The sequence below is a fragment of the Larus michahellis genome, chromosome 4 (assembly GCF_964199755.1).
Source record: "Larus michahellis chromosome 4, bLarMic1.1, whole genome shotgun sequence".
In the NCBI taxonomy this organism is placed as follows: domain Eukaryota; kingdom Metazoa; phylum Chordata; class Aves; order Charadriiformes; family Laridae; genus Larus; species Larus michahellis.
Genome location: NC_133899.1, coordinates 71,736,064 through 71,748,555, shown reverse-complemented (window position 1 = coordinate 71,748,555; position 12,492 = coordinate 71,736,064). Strand labels below are relative to the sequence as shown.

General features: G+C 42.3%; 1 protein-coding gene across 3 annotated transcripts in view; it reads right to left on the bottom strand.

Moving 5' to 3' along the window:
- TTC8 (tetratricopeptide repeat domain 8) overlaps positions 1–12,492 on the bottom strand; it is a 60,339-nt gene that overhangs the window by 39,922 nt on the left and 7,925 nt on the right. The window contains exon 1 of one of the 3 annotated variants that reach the window (XM_074585468.1): positions 2,805–3,212. The exons of 1 other annotated variant lie outside the window; for it this stretch is intronic. In XM_074585468.1, the coding sequence (XP_074441569.1) occupies positions 2,805–2,918 (114 nt within the window). In that variant the 5' untranslated portion in view covers positions 2,919–3,212. Of the gene's footprint in view, positions 1–2,804; positions 3,213–12,492 lie in introns of those variants that run through there. One more of the 3 variants, XM_074585469.1, reaches the window with a different exon arrangement.

Sequence of the window (12,492 nt, the reverse complement as noted above, 5' to 3'; positions counted from 1 at the left end):
CATGAATGTTAAAGCTATCTTTTAACTAAATAATTAGAAAATGTTTTACTTGGGATTACAAGTGTAAGATTTTGTACGTTGAATTGGTCTGAGCTTGGTTCAAGTTGCATGCTTGCAAGTTATTTGACTGATATTCTGGTTTCTCCAACCTGCTGTACCAAAATAAACCGGTGATGTAAATAACGCCACATCTTCTCCCGTCAGGAGCTGGGCTCTTTGTCTGGACTAACTGAGAGGAATGACGGAAGAAAGCTGTGTCGCCATTACATTTACACCATGAAGTACAGTAAACTCCATGATCCTTCTGAAGAAACGTGCTGAACTGACACTTAATCACCTCTCCATTTATTTTATTTTTTAAAAAGTCTCTAAACTATTACTGCACTTAGATAAAGTACTTATTATGGAGTAAAATCCACTTGATGGTGTTTGCAAACTTGCAGTGTGCTTTACTCGAACATTGCTCTATGAAATACCTTTTCAGAGAAACACTGAAACATTGTTCCATGCACTTTTAAAATGTTAAAGAGGAAGACTGATATTTTCCAAGCTAAAATAGATATATTTTAAAATATTTTTAGAAGTCATTAATTCCTGCTTAAAAAGAGCTCTTAATAAGGATTCCTCAAAAAGAACATATGGGGCAAGAGCCAAACTAACCATATTTCAAGTTTGCCTCTACAGAAAGCCAAGACATTTCTCTTCCATCTAAACTTTCAGACAGGTTCAAAATGCGCTGGTGATGAAGAGTACCTTTTCCACATAAAACTGTGAACAGGAATATAGTTCTGAAACGAACACACTGAAGTTATAAAGTCCAGTCCTTTGCAGGCAACCATGACCTGGAAGTCTTTCCAAAACACTGATGAAACTTGATCTTAAAATTCAGAGACTTCATACAGGAACTCTTCTAAGAGCTTATGATTTGATGTAGTATAGGCATCATTCATATCCCCATCCTCCACTGCTTCTCAAAGCATAATTATCTTAAATGTTTTCTTTCATTCTTATAGAAGATGAAGCTTATAGCTTGGTGTGATCGTTTCAAAGATTAAATTAAGTGACCAATTGTTTGCTCCAACTTTATATAGTATTTAGAAAACCTCTCATATTGCTGGTATGCAAGATCCTCCTCTAAGGAGAATGTGTAGCTCTATCTAACAAAACAATTTCATTTATTTACTTAAATATTTGCAGCACGTGCAATCAATATTTGGAAGAAGGAAAACCAAATGGGATCTACATCCTCTCATTAACGTTTTGTTAGTTTCCTCCCAAACATTTTTGCCAGCCTTGTAGAGCTTCTATTCCTTACCCCACTTTTGTCAGTTGCAGATATCTTCAACAAGTTCCCCAGTGCGACTTGAAACTGCCCAGCAAAAGTTTGGAGTTGCCAGGTGTAACAAAACAGTTTTATACTTAAGCTTCAGCAACTCAGTTGAAATGCAGTTGTCTTTACACTTCCATATTGAGATCATAGATTGAAAAACTTTTTACTAATAAAAAAATATAAATGAATACCTACAGAAGTGCTATGATCTTCACGACCTCCACTGTTGTTATCTGCATTGTCTCAACAGTTTCTCTCACAAATCAAGTGCTGTACTTGAATATGCAAAGATTACATGTATCAAAACTCAATAGTGTAAATACATATAAATGATACAGGACTTGCACAGAACTAATACTCAAACCCATTCAGTGTTCCAGACTAATTTTCTTGGACTGCCTTCTCCACTAAAAATTTTTCCGCTGATGGCTCCTTGTAGTATACAAGTAGCCTTACAGTATAGAACATAAACAAAAGCATATTTTAAATACCTATCCTAAATCAGTTTAATCAATTACTGCGCTTTACATTTACACAATTGTGTGACTGTGTAGTTTTCTTTAAAGACTCTTTCTCTGTGATTAAAAAGAACTGCCTTCAAGATTCTTAAAATATGTAGCTACAGGATGCTTTGGACTTATTAATTCACTGTAAAGTGTCTATGATGAAGATAAAGTCCATTCAATTACTGTTTTCCAAATATGGCTGTAAAAATGTTTACACGCATACAACTGTTAATCCAGAAACAACATTCTGAAATCTGTCCTTCTTACAGAAGGGTGGGAAAATACACAGGTATTGAACAACACACACACGTTTCCAGAGACTTTGCAGCTGGATAAAGAGCAAAGAGAGAGGAATGCAAACACCTTCTCTGTCCCATGGTAATGCTCAGATGTGAAGTGAGCTAAAATGGGTGTCGCTCAACCTTATGAGGTTTAGTCCATACAGCAGATACCTGAACACTGGTGTAAAATCAACATCCTTAAGCAGACCGGATTTTTAGTCTTGGCTTTTCTTCCTTAAACGCCGCAAAATCTTGAGTTAAAAATCCTTGTTGTGGGGCGTCCTGTGACCCCACTACTGTCTCGGTGCCATCCCCAGCAGCACAATGTACCTATCGCACTACTCCCCTCTCCTCTCCGGGCTGGGCTGGGACCTCTCCGAGGAGGAGCCGGCGGCCCCGCGCTCACCGCCTGCGCCTTCAAGAGAGATTTAGGGAGCTCGGCGAGAAGGGGCTGCCCGGCTCCTCTCCTCCTCCTCCTCCCCGCGGAGCGCGGCGCGGCCTAGGCCTACCCTGCCCGGCCCGGCTCGCTAACAGGGGTCACACCGGGCCTCTCCAGCGGCTGCAACAGCTAGCGAGGGAGCCCTGCACGGCTCGCCCTCTCGGGCGGCCGGGCCGCTGAGGAAGCAGGGACGCGGCCCGGTGCCGAACGAGACCACCGCCGCCGCCTCCCGCTCCGGCCCCCGCTACCTGCTCGCCAGGCGGCCTCTCCAGCAGCTGCGAGCAGAGATCCGCGCACTGCCGGAATTTCCTCCGCCTGAAGTAGCTCCAGGCCTGGAAGAGCGGCTCCGGCTCCAGCCCCATCCCGCCGGCAGCACCGCCGCAGCGGCTCCGGCTGGGTCCCCCGGTCCCTCCCGGATCGCTGCAGGCCGAGCGGGGCCCGGGGCGGAGCGCGGGCGGCCGAGCTGCTGCCGCGGAAACGGCAGGCCCCGCCTCGGCCTGGCAGGGCCTGCGCGCCGCGCCTGAGGCCTCGGGGGAGGCAGGACGGGCGGAGGGGCCGGGGGGTTCCGCGGGTTCAGGCGGCTGGTGCCAGCGAGCCGTGGCCCCGCTGTTGGGCCCAGCCCTCCCTGCAGGAGCTTCTCGTGGGCTGATACATCGGTGTCTGAAAGCAGTTTGATCTGTAATACCGAGAACAGTAGATTTCAAATAACCCCACTGTTTTTAAGTGTGCCCTATTACTTACTGTCCTATTACCGAGAGACGTTTCAAATTGGAATATATGCCTAAACAAGAAGAATACAAGCCCTTTAACCCTTATTTGGGTAAAATGCCCTTTAGAGCCATGGGGGTCCTGGTTGAGAAAAGTACAGATTGCTGTGAACAGAACTGCTTTCAGTCTTGCAGACTCCATTAGTTCCTTTAGTTCATTAGTTCTTGCAGAGAAATGGTAAGACTGAGATATTTAGCGGCGAAAAAAGCTGTAATACAACTACTCTGACTTTGTATGTATTGTAAGATGCTGACTGCAACCCTTAGCCCAAGTAAAAGGAAGAAAAAAATCTCCAGGGGTGCTTGGAGAAATAAGTGACGTTGTGATGTGAGAATCTCTGATGGATGAACACTAACAAGAGAGCTAAAATCATGTCATTGGCATTTTAACAGATCATTATAGTTTTACTACTTTTGTCTGACCTGAACTATCAATTTGTCCAAGATCCATGAAATGGATATCCAGGCTAGTGAGATCAATGTCAGGTGGAAAGATGGAGAAACAGCAGTGCTGGTCCCAGGACTAGGCTTATTCTAATATGGGAGTAAGTGGCTTGAACTGAAGTAGCAGCTGTAGACAGCTGGGTTTGGGTTGTCCCATGTGGACTGCACAGGTGTATTGGGTTTGCATGGCAAGGTTTTGGTAGCAGGGGTGCTATGGGGGTGGCTTCTGTGAAAAGCTGCTAGAAGCTTTCCCCATGTACGACAGAGCCGATGCCAGCCGGCTCCAAGGAGGACCCACTGTGGGCCAAGGCCAAGTCAATCAGCGACGGTGGTAGCACCTCTGGGATAACATATGTAAGAAGGAGGAAAACAACTGCTGTGGAACAGCAGCTAGAGACAGGAGTGAGAATATGTGTGAGCAGCAACTCTGCAGACACCAAGGTCAGTGAAGAAGGAGTGGGAGGAGGTGGTCCAGGAGCCAGAGCAATTCCCCTGCAGTCCATAGTGAAGACCATGGTGAGGCAGGCTGTCCCCCTGCAGCCCATGGAGGTTAACAGAGGAGCAGATATCCGCCAGCAGCCTGTGGAGGACCCCACGCCAGAGCAGGTGAATGCCCAAAGGAGGCTGTGATGCCGTGCTGGAGCAGGCTCCTGGCAGGACCTGTGGAACTGTGGAGAGAGGGGCCCACGCTGGAGCAGGTTTACTGGCAGGGCTTGTGACCCTGCAGGGGACCCACGCTGGAGCAGTTTGTGAAGAACTTCAGCCCATGGGAAGGACTCACGTTGGAGAAGTTTGTGAAGAACTGTCTCCCATGGGAGGGACCCCACGCTGGAGCAGGGGAAGAGTGAGAGGAGTCTTCATCTGAGGAGGAAGGAGCGTCAGAGACAACATGTGATGAACTGACCGCAACCTCCATTCCCTGTCCCCCTGCACCGCTGGGGGGAGGAGGTTGAGAAAATCAGGAGTGAAGTTGGGCCCAGGAAGAAGAGAGGGATGGGGCGAAGGTGTTTTAAGACTTAGTTTTTATTTCTCATTATCCTACTCTGATTTGATTGGTAATAAATTAAACTACTTTCCCCAAGTCGAGTCTGTTTTGCCAATGACTGTAATTGGTCTCTCCCTGCCCTTATCTCGACCCACAAGGTTTTCGTTATATTTTCTCTCCCCTGTCCAGCTCAGGAGGGAAGGGATAGAGCAGCTTTGGTAGGCATCTGGTGCCCAGCCAGGGTCAACCCACCACAACAGGGAAACAGTGATCTGAGTGAAGTCTTTTCGGGGACCCATGCCACCTCCAGTTAAGAAGAGTGGAAAGGAAATAGTACAATATTTTCTGTTCCTTCTCTGTTTTTAAGTCATTGTGGGGGTCCATGTGTGTTGCATTCCCACAAAACATGTAGGAGACTTGCACAAGGAGAGTCACTGTATACCTCAGGTTAGTCAGAAGAGTGAACTGTATTTCTTGTTGCTCTGTCAGACCATCTGCTGTGATACTGCTAGGCAGTGGTGGCTGAGTAACCATTGAGCTGTACGATATTATCCCATTTTGTTTACAAATTCTTTTAAATGGCAAATCCTCCAGCATGTGTTTTATGGTCAGGTTTAGCACGATGAGCAGGATGTGCTATTCAGAGAGATTGTGAAAACTGGTCAAAACCTACAGATTTATTAAAAATACTAACTTGAAGATCCTCCACTTTTGTGTACGTTTATAAGATGAACTGTTTTTAAATTATTTAAATGCCTGCTGTTACTATCTTAGGTAATTCAGCACGTCTGGGCTGCTACTTTTTTTAAGGAACATAACATGAATGGCACTTCCAGTTCGGAGAGACACACTGTGAAGTCAGTACATTAGTTACAAAGTTGTTAGATTAAAATGCCAAACTGGTGTTAGTTGGTTTACTGGAGACAAATAATGCCCAAATGTTTTATACTTGCTGTTTTTAAAAGGCAGTTTTCTTTTGTGAACAGCCCACCACGTCAGTTAAACAGAGGAAAACAGAGGAGACCAATAGCTCCTAAATTTTATTGATTCTGACACTACCGTCTTAAAAACCTCATAATTATAGTGCTACATGTAATTTTTTCTTTGTGAACACTTATTTTGAGCCTTAATATCTTAATGACTACTTCCAGACTACAAAGTAAACTAAATGTCTAGGGATGCTGAGAATGTTTGATTACAACAGGTTTTTTTAATGATTTCCATTTTGAGATAATAAATCAAACCGCAACACAATGAAGCAGTGATTGCAGGCAGACACAATGGACTCAGGTTTCCAAGTACTCTGTCAACCTGGGAGCTCTGCATTCGGGTAAGCAAGTGGTGGATTAGTCATAGATATCATCGACTACTCTATGCTCTGGCTCACCTGAGGGCGTTTGGCTTGACAAGGAAACAGTGTTTTCTGTTTTCTAGAGAAAATTATGGACGTTCAAGGTGACTTGGCTTTCCAGCAGAAAGCAGTGGAGACCCAGAAAGAAGTATGAAGCTGCATGCTTTATATGGGGGATGAACTTGGAGTTCCACTGATGACTTTTCAGAAGAAAAAAATGAGATGAGGCTGTGTGACTAGAAACCAATGGGAATAAATTGTGAGTCATGTGGAGTGCCAGTATTTGGTCCCTGGTCATGGGAGGATGCCCCCAAAAGCAAGAAAAACAGTAAGCATTTCAAATAGCTCTCCTGGGAGGAGAGGTGGAAAATGAATGCTTTTCGTATGAGAGAACTGCTGTATATTTAATCAGTAATACACATATTACTGGACTTCAGCCAAAGTTTTATATCGCCAAGATTCTATCTATAACAAGAAAGGTCACAGTCTTCCAAAGTTAGCCTGTTAGATACTGCCATATAGCTTCTCAGCAAAAGAAAGGGGAAGATGGTCCTGGAGCAATTTTTGTTTGTTACGCTGTTGTGAAGGGTGATTATTGCACTTAGTGATCAGGCTTAAGTAATGTTGTCGTATAGTAGCAATTAGATCAAGATGGATCTTCAGCTTTTTTACAATGAGATTTTACAGTGTTACGAATGACAGGAAGTTCTTTTTCCTTCTTTTCAAGCTGTACTGTGCAGGAGGTTTTTGCTCTCTGTTTGGCTGCAGATATGAGAAAGAGTATTTTTCAGTTTCTACGTGATGGTATGCATCTAATTCAAATGTATGAAGCCAGAAAGAGTTGTGGTGGCATGCCTAATTCATCCACCCATGGCAATGTGAAGACTCAGAACTAAAATAAAGCAAAATCCTTCCTATACCTTAGATCAAAGTTCAAAGAAAGATGAATCTAATAATTCGTCAGCAATACTTATATGAGGAAGAGCCTTTGACTATTTCCTTCATATAGCTCCAAATGTAAAGCAATTCTGGAAATTTAGCTTTTATCAAACCATTTACTTTCATGGTTTACCTGCCAGCGCGTAGAATAGAAACACACTGTCAGTCTTCTCTTGGTTCCAGATCACATCGCAATTTTATCTGTGTTCCAGAAGCTACACATGGTGCATTGAACATTTCACTGATAAGTTTGTATAAGGGTAGGGAAAAGTGAAGATGGACAGAGAAAGGTGTGCGCACCCAAGTGTCGGCGGTTACAGTACGTGTAAGTCCCTGTTCATGCGTTGCCTCTCTACGCGCACTATTCAGAGGGTGAATATAGACCTGATAATATCTATGATCCTTCTCCATAAAATCTTAGATAGCGTCAATTCTCTGAACTGTGGCACTGTTTTCTTCTCAGAAACGGCTGCCTAAAAAGTATGTCCCGATCCTGGAACTACGTTTCAAAGAAGACTCAATCCAATATTGACAGATTTCTGTACGAGTAGAGCACTGACACATAAAATTGCACAATTCAACTAGTCCTATCTTTCAAGTAAGGCCAATCCCCTGGTGCAGATGTTATCTGCATCCCTGGAGTCCAGTCCTACCTCAGGAGCAGGCATAAAAATGCATTCTGTCTGTCACAGCCTGTTGCTGCTACCAGGTGAGGCTAAATCCCCAAACGTGCTGCTGGTGTGCTTTCTTGGCACGCTTATATCCTGGCCTGTCTGTGGTATTGGCACAGAAATCATCCTATGCGTATCATTTTTGAAGTCTTTTCCACTGATAATGCTGGCTTTCACTTCTTGTGTAGGGGAGTGTCCTGAGCTCTTTAATATGGGGACTCTCATTTATCTTGATTAATGGAATACCCAAATTTGAACCTTTTAACCAGTCTAGTACTTCCTCCAAATAATAATATCTGTGGGTAGCCACATTCCACTTCTCTAACTTATTAAAATCCTGGAATAAGGCACACAAAGTCCCTGTGTCTGTCTTTGTGTGCTTTGTAGAGGCCTGTATGGCAGTCCCCCTCCAGCACGAAAGCTCAAAAGCCAGGAATTAGATTCAGGAGAAGACTACCTTTGGGGACAGAATAAGCAAAATCCATTGCAGCTGAAGTTAGGTCACATACAAAATCGGGAGAAACTTCATACCTGTTCAACTCAGAAACTCACCCTATCCATCTGCCTATGATATTTATTTCCAAATAAATCTGGATCTGAATACTTATTTCTGGTGTGCGTAGAGGCACTCCTGCATACTTTTGTAATTCTCAAACACAGCATAGAACCCAGATGGGTAGTCCAGCAAGTATTTCTAATACTTGCTACCCACTTTCTGGGACAACAGGATTTGGGAAGCCAGTACATAGCAACTAGTACATTAAGGAATATGTCAAATAAGACCCCATAGAAAAGCTTTACTGGCAGGAATGCAGAAATCCTTGAAGGCACGTGTGAACTCCCTGGCTGACTTGGGATATAAACAAATCGTGATCACGGTTTAGGACTAACTGTAGGGCTGATCGATAGCACTGATTAATTATCCTATGGCATATGAGAAAAAGAGGGGGAATTGCATTGATGGAGGAAGTAAAACAGGAGCTGATGAATAGAGCCACTATAGCTCTGGCTGTCCTTTCCTGGACTCTTGAGTTGCAGTCCTCCCAGACTGAGATGAGTAATGGGAAGAGAGTACAGAGGAATTTCCATATCCTTTTTTCTATGTTTCTCCTAGTTAACAGTAACATTAACTTTTACAATAGACTATCAGCATAGGCAGCCATGCACTTTAGTTAGCCTCAGGTCATTTTGCACAGTTTGACCACAGGCTTGTAAATAGTCTTTTGCATGTCACCTTCTGAGAAGCGTAGATTAATTTAGAATATTTCATTCCAGCTACATAATTAGGGTGTTTTAGAGCCCTGCTGTAAGGCCTTTGCAGTAGAGGAAAACAAAATTTAGGTTATTTTTTTGCAGTATTTCCTTGAGGGTCTGCTGCTGGCCTCCTGGCCTTTAAAGACTCCTGGTCTTTTTAGTTTCTTTGAAGTCAGGTGAACAGTATTCCCTTTAAACACATATGCCTAATTTAGAGCTGCTGTGTTTGCTCTGGTGATGTGGCCTTCTTAGATGCTAATGGTACCTGTCTGTTGAGGTATCTGGTACCAACCTCTATTGCAAATGTTGATGCTTATCCCCAAAAAGTGTACCATATGTATTTGGCTGATGCCAACAGTAAAAGAAAAAAGCCCAGGAATTGCCTTTCTGCAGAGCTGAGGTGTATATAAAAGAGCAAGTACAGAAGGCCGACAACAAAGCTGATCAGATACTGGCCTACAGTGCAATCTGCTGCTCCTGCCACCACCTCTGGGCAGTTGTCACTACTGATTCATGTGAACAGGAAAAAAGAACTTGTTCCTCTCATTTCCCACAAAGACAAATTCCTGTCTAGTGCATAGTTGTGCAGTGTACCACATAACCCATTTTTTCTAAAGTTGTTCTCTATCTCGAAGTTGGACTGGGTGAGTCTGAGCCAAAGATCAGTGCAAATTTGACTTTGCAAAAGTTTCTACATCAAAGCTTTTTGCTCTCAGAGCCTCATGTGATGCAACTCTGTACGCTAGTCCTTTGTACCTACGCCTTTCTATGCATGAAATGAGCTACTGGTGACTTGAGAGTTAATCATAGTCATTTAAGCTGTATATGCTAGATCTAAACAGAATTCAGCCAACTGGGCAGCAAATGAGTGTTCTGTGCCCACTGTATGTAGCCCCGCTACACAACTGGCCTGTAAATAACATTTATTTTGTTTAAATAAATCACTCTGCCATCGAATTGTATTTGTCATCATGCTGACAAAAGCCTGGCGAGCCTGTTTGGCTTCTCAGGAGTTTTTTCACACAGGCTGCAGTACATGAAAAAACTCTTAGTAGCATTCAAATGGATGACATTTGTTGTTGTTGGGGGCGCACAGTCACAGCTTGGGAGACTGAACATGCTGGCCCTCCTCTGCAAAAGTGAGAACATAGTATCTTTCAGGCTCTGGCATTAAAGGTATTATGGATCAGTTTTCAGATCTGGAGCATTTCCTTCATGATGTCATGGATTCAAATATATAATTGACACCGCATTTGAGAGCTGGAAGTACTATCACAAGGAAGCTATCCAGTGGCTTATGGAAAGTTAGTGGTTGGTTTCAGTAAAATTAGTAGTGATTAAATCTCCATGTTATACATCAGGATTTGTCACATCTGGCATACTCCATAGTGTATGGAGAAAGAATAATTTTGAATGTGTGTGAAACTGCTCAGTTTCTTTCCTATAGCTGAGGGCTAAGATGCTGTTTGAGCACCTTGCTTGAGCTATCTGCATCTTTCACCCACTCTCTCCCAAAATGAGGAAAATTCATTCCATGGAAAGTTGGACAATTTTGGGAATTATACCTCAGATGTACTTAATTTATGGGAGAAGAATAAATTATAAATTTCCCATTTAACACTGGTAGAAAAAAAATCATAATTTAGTAACAGCAGTGTTACGGGAGAGATTGTGTAGGTGGAAGATGGATTTCACTGTGTGAAATGTTACAAGTAGTGTTTATGTGTGATATTACGAAAGGTGGACGTTGCTTGGCTTGAGTGCAATACAGGCTTGTCTGCATTCTTTTTTCAGAAGTTTTGTACTGTCGTGTTTAGTCCCTTCCGTTACTTTAGGTAGAAGTGATGAATTTGCTCATAAAAATCAGATGTCCTCCAACTATAATTAATCCCTCCACGTTCATTGTATCAATGCTATCTTGGGACCATTATAGGTATGTCATATAACTATAGAAATCACCAAGGTTTATTAAAGAAAAGTCATGTGTTTGTCTTGTATAACTATGCACGTTTGTTGTATTAGAAGTGACCTGACCTTAGGTAGTATGTTTTGAGAGACAATTCTCATCTTCTGTGAAAGGACAGGAAATTCAATGGTGCTGCTTTATTTACAGCTGGAGTATTGTGATGATATCACTGTCTCATGGGTAATTTGAACCTTACCTTCATTTATTTGAACCAAGAATGGAAAATTCAGGACTCAGAAGAAAGGGACAGTTTAATTTCTCTTCTGTCTATGGTTTATTCTTTATTTGAAAACTAGATATGCCCAAGACAGGCTACAATAAGAACTCTTATTATAATTATTTCTAAATTAAAATATCAGGGAGCTCTACTGAATATCAGGAATCCATTTTTATTTATCTTTATTCATAAAACACATGCATTTGTATAATTGCTTTTTATAAAACATGGGTTTTGTTGACATCTATATCTGTGTACTGGATTTGAGTTGTGTTTCAATTAATTGTTCAATTACTTGTCAAGATTAAATATTGCTTAGAGTTTTAAATCGGCTTCGCGTTTTCACCTTTTCTTTTAATACAGCTTTTTTTCTTTCTACTGACAAGGGCGCTTTAAATTGATACCAAATACTGGCTCTGAAAGGACAGATGTATTTAATGCTTTTCTCCTTTACATACTCCTCCAGAATAAACTATTGGTATGCCTAAAATGATTTGTATTTTCCAAATGTTCTTGTGACTCTTCTGCATCAGTCTCTTAACATTTAAACTATGAGTATGAGATACATGAATTAGCTTCTTACAAAGCACGTATGGAAGAGGAGAGTAGGACGGGACTCACCGATATCTAAGACCTCTTTCATTTTAAAAACATAGATGCTATAGGCTGACTTTGCCTTTCTCTGTAAGTCTCCCACGGGGGTCTTCTGTGCATCAAGCAATCACACTTGTTTCTTGAACTAGGAATGCTAATTCTCAGGCCTTATCTGCCATAATGAACTCACATTCTTATGATAAAACCAGGAATAGAACCTAAAAATGGTTCCTAGAATTCTGTTGGTATCTTAAAATTTCTTATGCAACTCTCTAGAGAAACGTCCTGTACCTCTCAGTAGCTAAGTCATTCAGATGCAGGCTACTGCTTCTGTCACTTACTCATCTCTCTTAAGATTTAAGAATACAGAAGAAAGATGTAATTTGCTGCTCAATACAATTAACAAGGGCTTGAAAATGAACATTGACATTACCGCATATCTACCTGCAGATTGCCTCAGCTAGAGATGTCTGGCTTGCCTTTGAACAAGAGTTGGCATTCTGAAAGATGACATGCAAAAAGGGTTCATTCTAATGATTCAGATACATTTGATGTTGGGAGAATTGAGAGCAACAGAGCGTAGAGCGAGTTTTGTTTTCTGTGCTTTGAATGAACCTGAACAGGACTACAGATCAGGCCATGCCATGTGCCTGCTTTTTGGGAAGGCATATAGTTGTGGCAGAAGAGCACAAAGAGGAAGTTCCCTCTTCACATGGTATTTTCAGCAAGGACCCTGCCATCTGAACTT